At 46.0% G+C, this 20,158-nt stretch overlaps 1 protein-coding gene across 1 annotated transcript; it reads left to right on the top strand.

Annotated features, from left to right (window-relative positions):
* The first annotated feature begins 17,501 nt into the window (after window positions 1-17,501).
* On the top strand, window positions 17,502-19,055 carry LOC112880892 (benzyl alcohol O-benzoyltransferase-like). The gene is made up of 2 exons (XM_025945621.1): window positions 17,502-17,954; window positions 18,102-19,055. The coding sequence occupies exons 1-2, from the start codon at window positions 17,502-17,504 to the stop codon at window positions 19,053-19,055; spliced, it is 1,407 nt and encodes a 468-aa protein (XP_025801406.1).
* The last annotated feature ends 1,103 nt before the right edge of the window (window positions 19,056-20,158 follow it).

Raw genomic sequence — 20,158 nt, 5'->3', positions numbered from 1 at the left:
ATTCAGGTAAACCGTGAGATATATTATTTTGTGCTCTTTAGATTTATCTTACTTCCATTACCAACGGTTGAGAAAACACCCTAAAAAAATAATTCCGCTATCCTATAACCCCTTTGTGCCCCACAATTTTTTAGTTCAATTTGTTTTTCTAAAATTTTAGTCCCCCGTTGTGTTGTCGTGTTCATCATGTCTTGGTCTTGTTCGTGGTCTTTAGTGTGAACTCTTGTTTTTGGTTTGCTGGTGCATGTGTTTGTTGCACACAGCATAGGTTATAAAGTGAGAGAGAAAAGAAATTTTTTCCACCACCAGATTGGATTGCTGCATTTATTGGAGAGAAGAAAAGTGTGAATCATATACATATTTGGCTTCCTTTGTTTACTCATAGAAGGATATATTTTGTGTCTTGCAACAATTCTAAAAAAACATAAAGAAAAAGGCAAAAAGGTTCTAAAAAATGAAAATAAAAAGCCACACCAAAAACAAGGGAAAGAAAGAAAAGGAAAGAAAAAATTCAGAAGCGCTTGCATCCTTTGTATCCCTGTGCAGATACATGCAGAGTTGTATTGTTGCTTGCTTGACCTAGGTCCAGGACGAGTTTAGGCCGACGACATATACTAGCTTGGGACTACTTTTCAGTCTTGCAATTCTAAATTGAATTTTTGATATTCCTTACTTCCATATTATGCCTACCCAAAGCTACACATATACTTCTGATCAATACAGGTTCACCTTGCAACTATTACCCTCAAGCTCACAACGGATTGTGCCGTCCTGTTGGATTTGGTAAGAACACTTGCAAGACGGTGGTAAGCCGCTTGAGATATTGCAGTTCACTTATCCACCTCCCAATCCCAATAGTTGCTAGTTGATAGGGATAATACTTTTTGTGTTGTCTTTTACTGTCTTCTAACAATGATAGGTTGTTCATATCCACCAACTTATGATGGCATAAGTGCTGATGAGTACGTTGAGTGGGAAATAGCAATGGATAAAATATTTGCTAATCGTTCTATGTGTGCAAGGAGGAAGGTTCAGAATGCATCTAGTGTATTGCGAGATTCTGCTTCAACTTTGTGGGAGACGTTAAGTCCATCAGATAAACCTCAAACTTGGAATGATATGAAAATTCTTATGAGAGAAACTTTTGTTAATCCACCTCCTGTATTGAATTCTAATAATTAGGTGCATCATCTAGATGATCAATCCATTGTCATTCCTCTTGCTATGGCTAACCTTTGGCAGGATACTATAAAAAGCGAGAACACGGCATGAAAGAAAATGAAGTGCTCACAACCTCATGTCAAAATTCAGAACAGTCTTTTCATACTGCACCTGTTACTCCCGCTGAAAATGAGAGCAAAGGTAATGCCTATGGTGGTACACTCACGGATGGTGAGACTTCTCTTGATGTGCTGAATTAGTCCACCAATCATGCTTTTATAGAGCAACTATTAGTGGAACCTACTCTTGATCTCTCTTTGTCACGGGATGACTTCGTCGATGTTCCTTGTGATAAAGATGATTTGTTTGATAATGCTTCTGCTATAAATGTTTTAAAACCACACACTTGCGCTTAAATTAAACATGTTATTCATATTGCTAGCGCAAATGATGAGCTCAAATAGTTGTTTTCTTTAAATACTTTGGGTTACACTGAATTTGACATTTTCTGTAATCTAAATTGTTTGGAAGATAGACTTGTTCACTATGCTGATTTGCCATGGTTTTCTAGACACACATATCATGCTATTGGCAAATATAACAACAAAGGACAGTATATGATACATGGAGTCTACATTTGTGGAAATCTGAAGTCTCCTTTTGTCATGCAAAATTGTGATAGATTAGAGGGCTGCCATACTACTAAAAATGTCATCCCATGTTCCTCTAGTTTTGTTTTAAAGAAATCTATTCCTATATTGCATTTTGTTAGTGCTAATCTTTTGCAGGATAGTGTTGGCAACCATCGTGTGCATTCCGATCCAGGAGCCTACATGCTTGCTGAATTTTTTGTGTGAGATGACACACTAGCAATTTGGAAACATTGTCAGATTCCTCCTCACAATTATTTCGGTTGCCTTTATTTTCGCAACCCCATTCGCCTTTGTGTTGTGCAGGATCAGTTTAGAGCACATCTGATGCCAAGGACAGCTTTTCGTCAAGAAGGGGAGGATGCTGAGGACACGACACCTATACATATGATCATGATTGGCGCATCACATGGAAAAGGAGTCCAGCAAGGGTTTCCAAGTAAAGGAGGAGTCCCAAGGCTAATTCAGTTCGAGACGCTAAGGTGGAGGCCTAAAATAACTCAAGTTCGAGTCCACCTTAGAGTCCAAGAGCAGCACACACCAAAAATGAGGCCTAGGATGCATACAAAGTCCGTTTTGGATGTTATTTATATGGATGGAAAAGAATTTCATAGAGCTTCTAATGGCACCAGTCCCACATCAAAATTCCATCTGAGTCAACAGAAATTGTCGAAACAAGTGGACATCCAGAATCTGTCAGGGTGCTGCGCCGTCATCTTTTGGGCTATTGGCCCATGTATCGTGTTCAAGCCCAAATGAGGCGTGACCAGGGGGTCTAAGTTGACCCTTGGAGCATATATTCAGTAGCAGCCGCCAGATTAGGGTTGAGTTTTATTTAGTTCTAGTTTTCCATCGAGAAACAGACATCTTTCATTGTAACTATGACACCAAGTCCTTTTGCTGTGAATTAGGGCCCCCGTTCTTGTTATACACCATTGTGGCGATTAGTCCTTTTATGTTTAGAGCTTGAACCCCATATTCATCTTTGCTTCATACATCTGCAATTTCAGATTGCGTGTTTATACTTTCTTGCTTGTGTTCTTCGATTCGCTTGCAGGGAAAAGCCTTCTTGGCGAGGTCAATCGAATTGTGCTTGGTTGATAACCATCAGAGCAGCAATGTAGCGGTTGTAGATGTTCAAATCGCGACTGATTAGAAGCCCGAATCGCCAACGTCGAGACTCCACCAAATGAATTTACCATACCAATCAAAAGATCGGGCCAGTGCTACATCAGAAATTAAACAAAAAATTTTGTTCCTTTTATCATAATCAGTTTTTTTATGCAGATGGAACATGCAATAAGATACATGCTACCTTCCGGGGGCTCCTCCCCCAAGCTAGCTCATTGTCTGGGGTTGGGGTTGTACCCTTGAGCTTGATAGAAAGCTCTCTACTTTGCTTCTTGTTGCCTCAGTATGGCGAGGGCTTGGGCAAGCTGCGCATCTTGATGGTGGTGTTGGCTCTTCGTGTTGTACACATGTTGGTAGAAAGCACCTTCGAGCTGCTGCTGTCAATGGCCTATATCATCCACTTGGAGATTGATGTTGCGTATTCCCTGGCTGAGCTCATGATAGCCTCGAGCCGAGGATGAGCGACGAGCGGCGAAGAGTGGGGGAGTGACACTTGAACTAGAACCACCACTCTAGTTCCAGTGTGTCCTTGCGGGCTGATCCCACTCTGCGCTGCTCACGCTTTGCCATGCCGAACCTCCAGCTTGTTGTTGGTGGGTGGTTTGCTCCCAACCGGGGTGATATCCTGACATAGACTCGGATACCTCCCCAGCTGGAACATACCCTCCAGCATATCCATGGTATGCATAAGGTGGTGCTTGTGGCATGTCCATCGTGGCATTCCATGACATGCTTTGCATCATCGTTCTTGACACACTACTCCTGCGTGCGGCTTCCATTGGCTGCAACTCATAGGTCAAGCTCCGGCACTTATATAAATGATACCCCAGGTTAGGAAGCGGGATTTCATTTACATAGCCCGGGAAAAAGAAAACAAGAGAGCCATCTGGAGCATGTCTGAGTGTATGTCCATAAACCAAATAATTTTTCGTCGATCACTAAACGCGGGGAGCTGATATAATAAATGTTTGCCCAGCTCAAAGCATCCAAACACATGGCAATACGGGTGATCAAAGAAGTGCATTCAATGGAACCCACCGTAGTAAAATTTTCTAGCCATTGTTTTATCATAGACTTCACTAGGGAAATCTTGATTTTGTTTACCATGGTGAAAAGAATTCTGAGTTCATCTATATAAATGGGTCGAACATCATCTCGTGGGAAACATGTTAAGGCGAGCCATTTATGCACCAAATGCAAAGTGGGATTTTGAATGTCATTGCACCTTGGTTTCCCATAGGTGCTCTCCCCCGAAATGGACTACCTAAAGCTTTGCTTTTCAAAACCGCGAGTAGCTTTTACAACATCAGTATTGTAGCGGTGATGAAAACCCAAAATCGTGCTGAGTTCCTTCCAATAAAGAAAGAATTCATTTCCAAAAAGGCGAAAAGAGATGCCATCATTTTCCTCAACGAGGGTGCATAAAAACTGAATGGTCAAATCCCGGGAACCCAGCTCAGAAAAATTTGCAAAGTTAGTCCATCCCACGGTTTTTCAAATGTTGGCAAAATCGGTATCCATACCTGCTTTCTATAGGAGGTTGGGGTTGAAAATCCTCGTGTGGCGGAATCGCTGGTCCTTCAGCATGTTGTAGCCTTGAAACTCGCGGTCACCTTGGATGTTGAGGTGGGAATCATCATAGGCTTCTTCCTCCTCCTCGGACTGCTGCTCTTGTTCCTAAGGTTCGGCTTGCTGCTCCTGGAACTAAGGCTCGGGCTGCTGGGATGACGCTTCTTCGGGCTCTCTCATGGGGCTCAGCACGTATGTTGGTGTTTTACCACCACGCCCACTGAGGGATACCCCCGAGCTGGTGAGTTTGTAGGTAGGTGCAAGGAACATAAGGTTTAGATAGGTTCGGGCTGCCAAGAGCATAATAACCTACGTCCTGTGTGGTTTGTATTGCCTTTGATGGTGATCGAGTGATCTCCTAGGTGATTCCCTGGATAATCACCCCTGAGGGGGTCCACTCCGCCCTTATATAGTCTGGAGGGACAGGTTTACATGGAAGTCCTAGTCAGATACATGCCCTAGTCCTATCCGAGTACTTTTCTGGTAGTTCCCTACTGTATCCGACTAGTTTTACTACAATAGGAGCAGTTCTACTAGGCTACGAGTAGTTACACAGATGTAGAGCGTGGGCCATATCCCAACCCTTATCCTAGGAAAAATGTGCCACGTGTATAGTCCCGTGTACCCGAGTTTGACAACATAGCTGCTGGAGTGGTGCGAGCTTTAGCCACCATGAGAGTGGCTCGATTTTGAGCCCGTCACCTTCTTGAATGTGCCCATGACCTTCTTGCTGAAACCCTTCATGCCTGCAAATGAGAGTAAAGAACAACACACAAACAACTCGAAACGGGTTATGTGAGAGTCAGCGAAAATAGGTTAGCCGTCCGAGAGTTAGTAGTCCTTGCGGGGCTTGGTCGCCTCCACAACAAATCATCCTTGCAGGCGGGAACGCTCCACAAAATCATTCTTGCGGGTGAGAACGCACAACAAAATTGTTCTCGTGGGGTAGTAGTACCACCACAAACACGTTCTTGCAGCGGAAATTGAAGGAAACACATAATGCAAGTGAAAGGAAAAGTGAGGGAAATTTTTTTTTCTTATGGATTAAGAGCAAGAACACAAGAACAAGAATAGAGGGAGATGAAACTCAAGTGCTAGTAGGCACAGCTTGGTTTGGGGCAACAAGAGCCAGCCCTATGCACCGGCTTTAATAGAGGAGCTTCCCCCTTGGTCTGGCGGAATCAAGTGGGTCGGCCGGCCCCATTTTGATGCCAAAATAGTAGAGTTTTTGCTGCTGCCTTAATCACCCGCCACAAAAGCCCAAAAGCACTTGAATGCATACAGAACTAGGCCGGTGCAGGCTTAGGAGTGGCCCCAAATAATTTGGACATGAAAATCATCCATATTCATGTAGGCACTATCTTCCAAATGCTCATGGCTGAAATTTTCTCCCCAAAATGCCCTTTGAATGCTTGTCCAAATCCAGAATTTATGAGGGATGCAAATGCAAAAGTTGAGGGGATCAAATATGCAAGGGTTTGAATGCAAAAGATGCTAATGCAAAGCAAAAATTTGAATTGAAAATCTGAGACTTCAAACATGCAATGAGTGAAATCAAATATGAGATAACTACCGATTTACCTGCCGGCTAGGGTTCAATATTTTAAGTCTTTTGAACGAGACATTTTCATCCGTCAATTTGAATTTGATTGATGAAGAATTTGATTTGCCTTTGAAGGAAATTTCTTGACTCACCGGTCATTTTGATTATCGATGAAATTCTTACCTCGGAGCAGGTGTTAGTGGGTCTTCGGGGATATCTTCTTGCTTTTCTGTATCGAAGTCAAGAATTGTTTTTGATATTGACCATCCTGTACTGATGACCCTGAGAAATGGATTAATATCCACTACTTGAATTGATTGCATCCTGATGATGTGGCTGATCGTCTCATCAACGTAGTCCCTCTAACTGCTGGTGATCGGGCAACAACGGTAGAAACAAGACTCGAAGAGAGATCAAGAGCCATTTTGTTGAAGCTTGCTGAATGCAAGCAGGACTGATTCAATTGCCGAGAGTTGGACTTTTGAAATGTTGATGCCACATCATGCCCTTCTTGAAGTCGACTCGAATTCGTCATGGAATTTCCGGCTAATTAAAATCAATTGAACACTACCCTGTCTTCACATAAAGAGAAAACAACAAGGTTGTCCTCTGCTAGAATATTGGCTACCAATCACAGATAAAATCCAGAACATTAATAATTCTTTTAACCTATGTCTTTCCCAGCAACGACACCAAAAATGCTTGTTGGCATTTCTTAGCATCATCAACAGGATCGTTATATCCTCGGCAACGACCCTAGAAATGCCTATGGTATTTCTTACGTCACAGATAAATCCACAAGCGCATGGAATACCGTTGTAGCATTTTACCCGTGAGTAATCTCGGGTGTCGTAATTATATTTTTGCAAGGAAGGCAGTTGTTTAAAGAGTTCTCAAGTTTAAGAGAATATCATGATCAAATATCCAAGTTCTAAACAGGGTTAATTGATAATATAGTTGAGAGGTAGTGTGACATAATATATATCCACTCAAATATAAGGAACCAGGATTAGAGAGAGAGAGAGAGAGAGAAAAGAGAGCATTCAAGGGCATAAAAAGATTATTCATATCTAAGCAAGCATAGCTCATACTTGTGTACACATACACATATGCATGCTTAGGATCAGGTTCTAGGCTCCCAAGCACTACCAGGAGAACCACACATGACTGGCAGAGGAGCCGCCAGCCAACTCGGCTACTTTATGGACCTCCTACCGTCACTATCCGAAAGGGGAGGGTTACGCTGGATGGACAAGACTGTCACCATCTGCCGCCTATCTCATCTAGCCATGGGATAGGACCGCATTCAAATGTAACCTTTAACCTAGACACCACGTCTGCATTAACGATTACCACTCTAGTCTCACGCAAGGACATCCATCTCTATCAGGAGCCTTAGTTCTAGAGCGCCCAATTGAGGATGATGAAATCGTTGCTGTGGCCTAAATGTCTTACCATGTCTAAGCATGCAAGGCACATGAATCAAGTATGAACTATAAAGGATCACATACTAGCCATAAGCATATGAACCAAAGAAAAGCTAAGATAAGAAAATAAACTTTATTACTAAACTCAAGTCATTACATAAAAGAGAAGATACAAGACCATACCAAGCTCTTCATGAAGACCAGAAGACCTTGAAGGACTACTCTTCACCTACACTCCACTAGCCTAGAGACCTTTACAATGGAGTGGGAGGCTACATCTTGGTGTGTTCAATTAGGAGGAAACCCCCTTGTATTTATAGGTGTGGCACAGCTCCTCTCAGCCGGCAAACTAGCAGGGCTCACTTGGAAACGACATTGAGGAGGCTTCAGGAGGTGACACGTGCAAACTTAAGTCGGTTGGAGGCCAAGCTGGTTTGCCCGAACTAGCAGTTTGGCTGAACTAGCCTTGGGACCCACCGACTTCTTCTCCGGTTGAGTGACTTCCAAGTGGGTCCTTGCACCTCTGGTTGATAATAGGGCTGGAGTCAAGTCAGTTTTGCTGCGGTTGTGGGCCCTCCAATCCATGTGATGTCCGTGTGGTGGCGCGTGATTGGTTGAGGCCTTTCTCCTTGAATCAAAGGGTGTGCTTTCTCCTTTATTTTAGCTAAATTTCTGCATACATAAATTTCTCTAAGGACATGTGGAATGTAGGGTTTTTTATTAGTAGCATGTGTATAAGAAATGCAAATTCCTCCTTATTTGAGGTCAAGTTGATGCTTATTTTTGGTCCGTAACGAGCGTCGACAACCACATCGGTATTTTCCCCTGAGGATGTTTTCATTTCCCTGAATGCGATCTATGGGGTTGAGAAGCAGAAACTGATCAAGTTTAGATCATTGGCTTCTAACCAAGTGGTACTGCAGCTCTTGGATACCTGCAGCTCTCACACATTCCTCAATGCCAACTTGGTGGATAAAGTCCTATGTACTATGGTTGACACTGATCCAGTGGAAGTCAAGATGGCTAATGGATTGTTCCCAAGCTGTCAAAAGTTTTAGTTGGTGGGTTCAAGGCCATACTTTCCAAACTGATGCTCTGGTCCTTCCTTTGGGTTCTTATGACATGATTCTAGGAATGGACTGGTTAGAGCAGTTTTGCTCCATGAACTGTGACTGGATGGCGAAATGGGTGGAATTCTCCTACAATGGTACTACAGTTAAGTTACGGGGTATTGTGCCTCATTCTTCTGTGGAACTGCAGGAAATTTCTACTGACCATTTGTTCAAATCCTAAAAGGCAATGATATATGGGCCATGGCTATGGTGAAACAAGTGGTGGATATTCCTATACGACCTTGCCTGCTTGCATTCAGCAGCTATTACAGCAGTACTCACCAGTGTTCCAGGATCCTAAATGCTTGCCTCCTTGTAGAGCTTATGACCTTGCTATTTCACTCCTTCCTAATGCTATTTCGGTGAACTCAAGGCCTTGCAGGTATTCTCCTTTAAAGAAAGATGAAATATAAAAACTAATGATATGCTGACTTTTGGCATCATTACTACTAGCATTAGCCCCTTTGCATCTTCAGTGCTCTTAGTTAAGAAGAAAGATGGTTCTTGGAGGTTTTGTGTAGACTATAGAAAACTTAATGACCTTTCGGTCAAGAACAAATTTCCCATGCCCATTATTGATGAGTTGCTTGATGGGCTGTCTGGAGCCAAGTACTTTGCTAAGTTAGACATGAAGTCAGGTTTTCTCCAAATAAGGATGTTGCCTGCTGATGAGTACAAAACTGACTTCAAGACACATCATGGTCATTTCCAATTCAATGTGATGCCATTTGGTCTAACTAATGCTCCAACAACCTTTAAATGCTTGATGAATTCCATATTTGCCCCATATTTGAGGAAGTTTGTCTTGGTGTTCATGGATGACATCCTCATATACAATCCCACACTTGAGTCCCATGTGGAATACCTATCTCTTGTGTTTCAAGTGTTGCAGCAGCACCAGTTAGTGGCCAAGTTCAGCAAGTGCAGTTTTACTCAGTCCAAGCTTGAGTACTTGGGGCATATTATATCTAGTGAAGGTGTATCTACAGATCCCACTAAAACTCATGCTATGCTTCACTGGCCAGTTCCAACAAATGTTACTGAGTTAAGGGGATTCCTGGGCCTCACAAGATACTATAGGAAGTTTGTGCGCCACTATGGAATTATTGCCAAGCCACTCACTCAGCTTCTCAAGCTTAAACAGTTTCAGTGGTCTGAAGAGGCTCAACATGCTTTTGACAAATTGAAACAAGCCATGGCCTCTACACCTATCTTGGCCTTGCCAAATTTCCATGAGCAGTTTGAAATTGAGATAGATGCTTGTGATACAGGTGTTTGAGCAGTTCTCTCTCAAAAGGGGCACCCAATTGCATTTTTTAGCAAGGCTCTAGGGGTCAATAACCAGAAACTTTCCATCTATGAAAAGAATTCATTGCAATTCTCATGGCAGTGGATAAATGGAGATGATATCTGCAGAGGGGTGAATTCCTGATTAAAATAGACCATAAGAGCCTTTGTCACCTACAGGATCAGACACTATCTACTGAATGGTGAAAAAGGCCATGGCTAAATTGGCTAGCTTACAGTTCAAGCTGCACTACAAGAAAGGGGCTGAGAACAAGGTGGTTGATGCTCTTTCAAGAGTAGGACACGCTTTTGATTGTGCTGCTGTGTCTGCTGGTACTCCAGTATGGCTCCAGGAAGTCCTGAACATTTACACCACTGATGTGTCAGCATATCAGCTCAACAGTTACTAACTGAGTTGGTAGTGGTCAGTCCAAACTCCGAGGGTTTTTGCCTCAAAAATGGCCTCATTTACAAGAACCAACAGGTATGGGTTGGTAGCAATTCTGCCTTGCAAACAAAGATAAGTTCTGCATTTCATTCTTTAGCAGTTGGGGGCCATTCTGGTATACATGCAACTTATCAAAGGGTAAAAAAGTTGTTCTATTGGCCTGGTCTTAAAAGTGATGTTGAATCATTTGTGAAACAATGCCAAGTGTGCCAACAGGCCAAGCATGAAAATTGCAAATACCCTGGTTTGCTCCAGCCCTTGCCTATACCTGGTGAGTCTTGGATAGATCTGTCTATAGACTTTATTGAGGGTTTGCCCAAGTCTGACACTTTCTCTATCATCATGGTGGAGGTCCGTTTTACCAAGTATGCTCACTTTTTCCCTCTGAAGCACCCTTTTTCTGCTAAGTCTGTGGCCATGGTATTCTTTGATAATGTGGCCAAGCTACATGGTGTCCCTCACACTATAGTTTTAGACAGAGACAAGGTGTTCACTGCTACCTTTTGGAAGGAATTATTTGCCTTGCTGGGAACCAGGTTACTCATGAGTTTGGCCTACCACCCTCAAACTGATGGCCAGACAGAGAGAGTTAATCAATGCCTTGAAATGTTCCTTAGGTGTGCTATTCATGACTCACCAAACAAGTGGCATAAATGGCTTGCTTTAGCTGAACTCTGGTATAATTCTAGCCACCACACTACTATAAAATGTTCTCCCTTCAAGGCCCTCTATGAAGTTGATGCAAATTATGGTACAGTACCAATTCAGTCTCCACCGGAATCATCTGAAGCTGCTGCCCTACTCCAAGAAAGGCAACTTTAGCTATCTTCCTTGAAGGATAACTTACACAAGGCCAGCAGAAGATGAAGTCTTATGCAGACAAACACAGAACTCCACGGCAATTTTAGGTCAGGGACTTTGTCTACTTGAGGCTGCAACCCTATGCACAGTCTTCTGTGGCAAATCGTCAATTTCCAAAGTTGGCCTTCAAGTTCTTTAGGCCGTACAAGGTGCTGGAGCGTGTGGAAAACTGCATACAAACTGAAATTGCCACCACATGCTCAGATTCAGTCAGTTTTTCATGTCTCTCAGCTAAAGCCTTCAATACCTGATCATACTCCAGTGTTCATTGACATACCTACTCTGCCTGCACTGGATGTGGTCGATGTAGTACCAGAATCAATTCTCAACAGAAGGCTCGTGAAGAAGGGTGACTCGGCGGTTACACAGGCGCATGTCCAATGGAGTGGTTTACCTGCAGAAATGGCCACTTGGGAAGACTACTATGCTATCAAAGCAAGGTTTCCATCAACACCAGCCTGGGGACCGGCTGGATCTCAAGGGGGCGGCAATGTCGTGTGTGACGGCTAAGTCATATTGGGTTGGTAGTGTGTGTTGAGTTGTGGGCCTTGGGCCATTACATGTATCGTGTGTTGAGCTGGCCGAGTGCCAACGCTATATGTACGGAGACCATGGTCTTTCTTGGCATCGAACAAATGAATGAAACACTCCTCCCACCATTTCTGTACTTCCCTTTCGCTTCCTAATTTTTTTCTTCCCCTTCCTCGGATTTCTTTCTTCCAAATTCTATCGAAGTTATTGTGGTGCTCTTTGGACACTACAATGCCGGGCAACAGAGGGGGCGGAAAAGAGGCTACGCAACAGCTCACCGCGAGTTTACATTGTAGAACGTGACCAGCTTGGTGAGGTCTCGTGGGTGCTTTGGGACAGCTCCAGCTCCTTGTGGTGGTCCTCCTTTTACTTGACGTGATGACAACGATGGTGTGCGCGGCCTCTAGCATCAGCTGCTCTGGCTTCAATGGTGCCCTCCTCCCTCTCGGCTCCTAGCTGCTTCGGCTTCAATGGTGCTCTCCTCCCTCTCGGCTCCTCCTCCTTGAACTAGTGGTGGCAGTGGCTGGAGGAAATTGGAAAAACCCAGTGTGGTCTAGGGTTTGTGAGGGCTGGCGGAGGAGCTTACATAGGTTTAAGGCTGATATCCGAGCTGCGATGGTCAACGCTCTCTGGCGTCCATGCCACGGACGTGTGGCATATCCGGGGCAGTGCAGCTAGGGTTTGCAGGGGTACAAAGCGGGTAGGGACTGGTGGAAAGGGGCGTGGGTGCTTGGTGGCCACCGCCGCAGGCGGTTATGCCCATCTATCATGTTGTAAGGCTCCGATCATCGTCGATCTCCGCTAGTCACGGGTGGAGAAGATGAAAAGGGGGAGGGGAAGCTTACATGTGGGGTCGCTCGGTCTGCGAGTCAAGGAGGCGGATGGTATGGGCAGAGCCGCTAGCGGTAACGAGCTGGGCTGCACACAATTGGTTAGGCCGGCTTGCGGGTGCGGGGTGCCTTACCAACTTGGTAGGCGGGGCCTCGGTTGGCCGCGTGCTTGGGCTAGCTGGCCCGGGGTTAGGGGTTTTGTTAGCGGGCTGTATTAGTAGGTTAGGGCTAGCGGACCGTGTTGGTTAGTGGGTTAGGGCAAGGGATTGGGTTAGGCCCATGTTAGATTGGTTGGTTAGGGTTTGTATTTGAATTTCAAATTTGAATTATATTCAAATTAGAATTCACACTCAAGGAACCAATAAAACCAAATTAAATCCAAGTGTTCACACTAGCATTTAATCTTCCTTATTTCAAAATTAAATTTAAATTACTAGGAATTTTGAGAGAGATGAAGACACTTACATTTTAGCTACACTATTGGCACATGCACACAAAAAAATTAAAATCTCTCAAAAATCACGCTCAAACATTCCGTAAAAACAACTGATGTTACATACACCCCAAGTATCCCTACGGAGAAGGACATGGATCTCCAGGAGATGGACCCGGATGGAACTCCAAGTGTGCGTGGCACGTATACTAGCTGATGTGTGCCGCAAGCCATACGAGAGATAAACTAGGTTCTAACCAGAAGATCTTCTGTAAGGAATATTAAACCTAACCCGATGTGTTTCTTTGTAAAACAAACCAACAGGTAGATCATGATCCGACTTGTAACCCATGGTTGTCGGATTATATAAGGCGGCTGAGGGATAGCATACAGACAACCCCGGATAAAAAGTCCTAACCTATAAATCGTCGTAGCCTCAAGCTTTGTTGAACAGAAGCAATACAATCCACCATCCAGCATAGGACGTATGATACCACGCCCCATGCAGTCCGAACCTGTTCAACCCTTGCATCTTGCACATCCATGAATTCTACTGCTTGGGGATACCCTAGGTAGACTTTCTGGACTAGAAATCTGGTAGTTGGCGCACCATGTAGGGGAATCGTTAGGTTCCTTCCAGCAAACTCAATGGAATCTCACCGTAGCGTCACATGCTCCAGGCAGATCGCATCCTAGATTAATGACGCCGTCGGCACCACCCTTGTTTTCGGGACCCTGCCGAGGATGGCTCCTTCCTAGGACTCCAACAATGGCGCCTTAGCATCCGAACTTTTAGTCTAGCTTCTCCCAAATCCAATTTGGGCCTCTTCGGCTAGTTCATCCAACAAATCGGTGATCTCTTCCTTATTAGCCTGGCCCAAAGCCACACTGCAAGAAACAACAGCTCGGTTGTCAACCTGGCAGATCTAATCACCGAATTAGACCGCCTTAGGTAGACCATCGCTGAGTGGATCGCTCTCGCCGAGTCAGTGCTTTCATGAGGCTTCTGCACGCTCACCGATGCAGCTTCCACTCAGCTTGAGAAATAGCACCACCAATTTCTCGGATCAGATCCATCGCAAGATGGATGACATCCTTCGCCTAGGCCTGGAGCGTCCTCGAGTCATTCAGATTGGATCCTCACGGGCTTCCGAGTCATCGGTAGATCCAATCATCACCTCAACACCCGAGGACTGAAGACACTCCTTGAAAAATCTCGTAGCCTTCTACAAGAGATTTAGAGGAGCTCTTAAAGATCTTGCTGGTCTATGCTAGGGAAATCTGATATGATATTGGCACCAACGGTGAGATTGTAGAGAGCATCCACCGTTTGATGTCTTATCTGGCATTGGATAGATAAGGAAGAGAAACTAATTCGAATTGCTTCGGGTGATAGATCCATCTCCCTTAACCACTCAGCACTCAGCACTCATGATAGAGGTCACTTAACGAACTCATCTTTGAGAGGATCGGAACACTACTAGATGGGTAAAACAGCATTTGTAGGGTGTGAGCAATGGGATATCGGGAGGAGAAAGAATGGTTGTGCCTAGAATTTTATAGGTATTTTTAGGGATGGGTGGGGCTATCACCCGCCCTAAAAATAGGGCTTATTTTCAGGGACGGGTGATGGCGTCACCCACCTCTAAAGATGCATTTTTAGGAGCAGATCAACTGATAAGATCAACTGATACAGTAACCCCAATTCTTTTGTAGGAATGAGTTACCTTTTGACCTGCCCCTAAGAAATGTAGGGCGTTGCTACAAATTGTTTTTTAGCAGTGGAATGAGTTGCCGCTGAAGTTGCTGGGCCTGAGGAAGCGGCCCTGTGCAGGGGAGGACGAGCGGAAGCATTTGGAGAAGGTAGAGGTGGGTGCCATGGCTGGGTGGTCGCTGGGGAGTTTGGGGAGCTGGAGCTGAGTGTTTGGTCGGGGTGCCATGACTGAAGGGTTTGGAGGGAACAAATTAAATAGGATGATAGGGAGACATGCTGCGGTGGTTCCCCATGGTTCCAGGATTCACGCGGGCAGAAACGTGCCATACGATTTTGTCACCCACCACATATAGGATTTTAACACCCATCACCTGTAGAATTTTATAACCCACTACCTGTAGGGTTTCCACTACAAGGAAATAGCTTAATTTCATTGGTCAGAAACCGTTGAAAATAGCCAAAAAACCATTAAAAATATATATATTCGTCGGTCGGCTGACGAAAATAGACCGACGGAATAAAATCAACGAAAATGAACGTATTTTCGTCGGCAACCGACGAAAATACATCTCTTTTCGTCGGCCAAGGCAGCCGACAAAAATTTATCACCCATAAAATTTATCATTAAGAATATTTACAATTTTATAATTTACTAGCTTTAGGAGTTAATCACCGGTAGCGCACTAATTAAGGCTGGTTTCCTGGTTGAGGTGAGCGGCATTTGCTGCAACGGTGGTGGTATTAGAGCTCCCGTGCAAGACAGTCTCCGCTAGCTGTTGAGCACCAAACCTAATGGGTGAAGCAAAGGTAAGGGTCAAGGACGGCCGCTTCGGAACTTTGAGAAATGAACAAATGCGTTTGTAGTTAGAAAATTTACTCTTGTAGGATATTCTAGTAATACCACTGTGGCAATTAGCTTTCCAGCAATCTTATACCAAGCCCTGTCATCAACTTAGCTGAAAATACAGTTTATTATATGACAATTTTGTTCAAACATGTCATCAAGATCTGCATTTTTCTTTTGAGACCATCTAGATCTGCATTTTAAAAGTGTTCGGACTAGATGATATCCCAAGCTAAGTTTTGGAACCAGATGTGTAATTGAGAGTATATACGGGTGTCTGTCCGTAGCGCTCATTGGTGTTAATTAGGCGACAGAAGCTTCATCCCTTGCACCTGGTTGCATCGGCTGCATTATGGAATTTAATTTGTTGTAACCGATACGCTGGGCACAGATTATCACGATATAAAATTCTGCTTTGCTATCGTAAGTTATAAAGAAATATAGTTTGCTTCGGACAGACAGAATGAAGGTGACACAGGATTCCCATGGGGGCGAAAGAAGACAACCCATGAATAAAGATTTCATCGGACAATAATCGAAGCTGCACCGGTGATACTGAGAGGTACTCATATAAGCATGAATATTCCCAGAATAATGATTCTAGATTCTATATGAATGGCCATAGATTTTATAAAGTAGTACTCTCTTGCACACATATATATATGCTCTTTATAAAAACAAAGTTCGTTTGTTGTCCTTTCTAAGGGTAACTAAAGAGATGCTTGATCATTGGTTAAGTTTCAAATATACAGTTGCATAACGATGCAAGACCATGAGTACCAAGTGTTCTACATGCATGCTCTAGCAGCCTCTAGCACATCAGCTGCGCTCTGTAACCTTTCATGAGTGATGAGATGTGTCTTCCACTCTTCCGCTTCGTGCCGCGGTGCATTTTAATTAGTCTTTACGGGGTGAGCAGCGGAAAATGAATCATGCACTAGCAGGACAGACCTTCGGCGTCCCGGCCCAAAATACGTCATAGCTAGCGTATTGGCCAATCTTATCTTGTGATACAACATCCAACTCGGACAATTATTGGTTGAATCGCCCTAATAAGTCTTTATCTGCTGAAATTAGTTAGATAACCAACGGCTTTACACGAACGAAAACAAATTTGTCAACATGGCCACTGCTTAAAAAATGAGCTTTCTTCCGTTCGGTTGGTATCGGTTAACTTTTGGTCCGGTACTAAATTGCTTCGGAGCTATTTTAGTACCGGATCCAAATTTGAAAGCCCTTGGAGCCATTTTAGTACGGGGCCAAGATACTGGCTGGTACTAAATATCGCATTTTAGTACTGGCTGGTGTTTTGGCCCGGTACTAAAATAGCGCGGCCATTTAGTACCGGTCAATGAGACCACCCGGTACTAAATTGTGATATTTAGTACCGGCCGGTGTCTTGGTCCGATATTAAATAATCCTCTACATGTTATTTTAAAAAGCATCTCCTACCTAATCACATGTGATGCATAGATGGGATAGTAAGGAAGTTACGCGTGAGGCCGGAGATCGTGGGTTCGAATTCTCGCAACCACGCACGCGCATTTATGTGTGAAAAATTCGCGTAACTTGTGAAATTCCGGAGGTTTGTAATATTCTTTTAGCGTGAAATCATTTAGTACCAGCCGGTACTAAATGCACGCCTATTTAGTACCGGCCAGCCTGTACCGGGCGGGGAACCGATACCAACCGGGGGTTCCCGCCCGTTACCATTACCAGTGCTAGGATTCCTAGCGGTGGGCCATGCATGTTTTGCTCTAGGTATATATTTGCTCTCGCAGCAAGTCAACATCACTTGTACATATATACATCGCCCCGGCGTCAGCTCCCACGCATGGCCACATACGCACGCCTAAATATATATGGGCAGACGATCGAATGCCCACATCTCACAAGTCGGAGCTCACAGCAATCTGAATCCTCTGGTAGTCATTCCAAAGTCCTTTGGTAACACAACACCATGGCTGGTGCACCATCTCTTATCACCTTCCCTGTTCGGCGAGGCGAACGCCAGCTCGTGGGCCCCGCGAGGCCAACGCCCTACGTCTTCAAGATGCTCTCTGACATCGACGATCAAGACGTCCTCCGTTTCTACCGATCCGGCATCTTCTTCTACCGCAGCAACGCCTCCAAGGCGGCCCTTGACCCCGTGAAGGTCATCAAGTCGGCAATCGCGGAGGCGCTCGTGCACTTTTACCCTCTCGCTGGCCGATTACGCGAGCTGCAGCCCACGAGGAAGCTCGTGGTGGAATGCACCGGCGAGGGGGTCGTGTTCGTAGAGGCGGATGCAGACGTCCGGATGGATGACCTTGGAGACTCCCTGGCTCCGCCCGTGCCGTGCTATGATAAATTGTTGTGCGAACCTGAGAGTCCAACAGCATTTGTTGTCGACCGTCCTCTGATCTATGTTCAGGTTAGTGCATGAATAGAACGATCGATCAAGTCTGTCTTAAGACTCGCAACAAGTGTACTATACTCAGTTCGTTCCAGCCTTTCAGCTGGTAACAACTTTTTATCCCAGGCAATGACGTGTGCATATAAATTCACTGCTAATGAACAGGTGACCCGACTGAGGTGTGGTGGCTTCATCTTTGGGTTCCAGATATGCCACTGCATGGCCGACGGCATGGGGATTGTTCAGTTCCTGACTGCACTAACCGAGTGTGCACGCGGCGTGCCTGGAGCGCCGATCGTGCGACCAGTGTGGGAGCGCGAGCTCCTCACGGCGAGCTGGCCGCCGGAGATCACACACGATCACCAGGAGTATGCTCCCCTCCCCAATCCTGGAAAAGACATGGTTACCCCCAGTGACGTGTTCGCGCACCACGCCTTCTTCTTCGGGCCCAGCGAGATCGATGCGATACGGTCGCAGGCCCCGCCCACCCTGCGCTCCACCGCCTCGCGGTTTGATCTCGTCGGCGCGTTTATGTGGCGCTGCCGCACCGCGGCGCTGGGGTTCGACCCTGACGACGCTGTCCGCTTGCACATATTCGTGAATGCGCGCGTCAGAAACCGGAGCCGCCGAACGGTACCGACGGGCTATTACGGCAACGCGTTTGCATTCGCGGCAGCGTCCGCTCCAGCCGGGGAGCTATGCCGGAGGCCCCTGGGCTATGCGCTGCAGCTGCTCGTGGAAGCCAAGGCCCGGGCGTCGCAGGAGGGGTATGTGCAGTCGGTGGCCAGCTTTAATGCGGCGCACAGGAGGCCGCCGTTCCCCAAGGCGCGGACTTACCTCATCTCGGACGTTACTCAAGCGGGGTTGCTGGCGGTGGACTTCGGCTGGGGCAGGCCGCTGTACGGAGGGCCGGCGACCACAATGCTGGCCACGTTCCACCAGGAGGGGAGGAATGAAGCTGGTGAGGCCGGCATTCTGGTGCCGATAAGGCTGCCAACTCTAGCTATGGAGAGGCTAAAGCAACAGTTGAGGAAGGAACTTTTAGCTTATGTTGCCATAAAAACTGCGGACAAGATAGACTCAAACTTGGTCACTGGTCCCAATCTGGCAAAACTGTAGTTGTTGAATGTTGATCTTATGTGAACTGCGCAAAAGAGAAAAAATAAAGCATACAATTGCAAGGACACTGTCGGTACATACAGACAAAGGTACCTTCTACTAGTGTGTCCAGCCGAGGGGCGCGAGGTTATCCGTAACCTCGCACTAAGCTTCTGGGCGACAGGGCGTACGGCCCGGGCCTGATGACCGAGGGCACGGTCTCCGGACCTCCCCCCACGTGCTAGCAGATCCGGCGCCTCCACGTGCCTGCATGAACGATGTGCTCAGGAACAGCTATCACGGGCTCCCACGTGTGGAAGCCGGACCCCTAGGGGGCCTGAGCACCTGGGCCAGCCAGGGGGCCCGGACCTCCCATCCCTCCTGGGAGGAGGTCCGGTGTCGCCACCTGCCCCCGGGGAAGCGGCCGCTAAACCAGCACCGCCATGTATCCGGTGGTTTCCAGTCTTCTGCGAGAAGCGAGCCCAACTACTGAATTAAATGCGGGTGGTTGGGGTGAGCGTGCCCGAGACAGGGCATGGGCTGCCCTCTGACACGTTGGGCAGGTATGGGTGACATCATGGTAAGCCCACCAGTTACCGAGGCTTCACGTCATGTCACAGCGCCGAGTGCGTGGGCGAGGGACGTATGGTCACATCACAGCGCCGTGCGCATGGGCGAAGGGTTATTATGACCTGCTACAGGAAGGCCACAGCGTGCGTTGCTATAGTGCGCAAAGGCTACAACATGGCAGGTCAGTATAGCCCCTTCGCCTATCAGTGGGAGCTGACTCTACAGCGACAGCATGGGTCCCTCTACGCATGTCAGCGGCAGCAGACCCTATGCTAGTAAGACGGCACAAGACCATATCCAGATGGAGGTTACGCACGGAGGCTGGTAAGGAAGATCTCCGGATATGAGGCATTTAAGGCTCCGATGTGTATGTTATTTAATATATCGTCGGATCCACCTGTCGGGACCCCGCTCAGTGTACGCGCTCCCCTTGAGCCTATAAAAGGGAGAGCGCATATGTTAGAACACAAGTTTTTCCAAGTTCCACGAACACACAAGTCTTCACAAACTCATAAGCAATACAACACATAGTGGATATAGGGTTTTACGCTCCG

Source organism: Panicum hallii, chromosome 2 (genome assembly GCF_002211085.1).
Source record: "Panicum hallii strain FIL2 chromosome 2, PHallii_v3.1, whole genome shotgun sequence".
In the NCBI taxonomy this organism is placed as follows: domain Eukaryota; kingdom Viridiplantae; phylum Streptophyta; class Magnoliopsida; order Poales; family Poaceae; genus Panicum; species Panicum hallii.
This window is presented reverse-complemented; position numbering and strand designations above follow the sequence as displayed.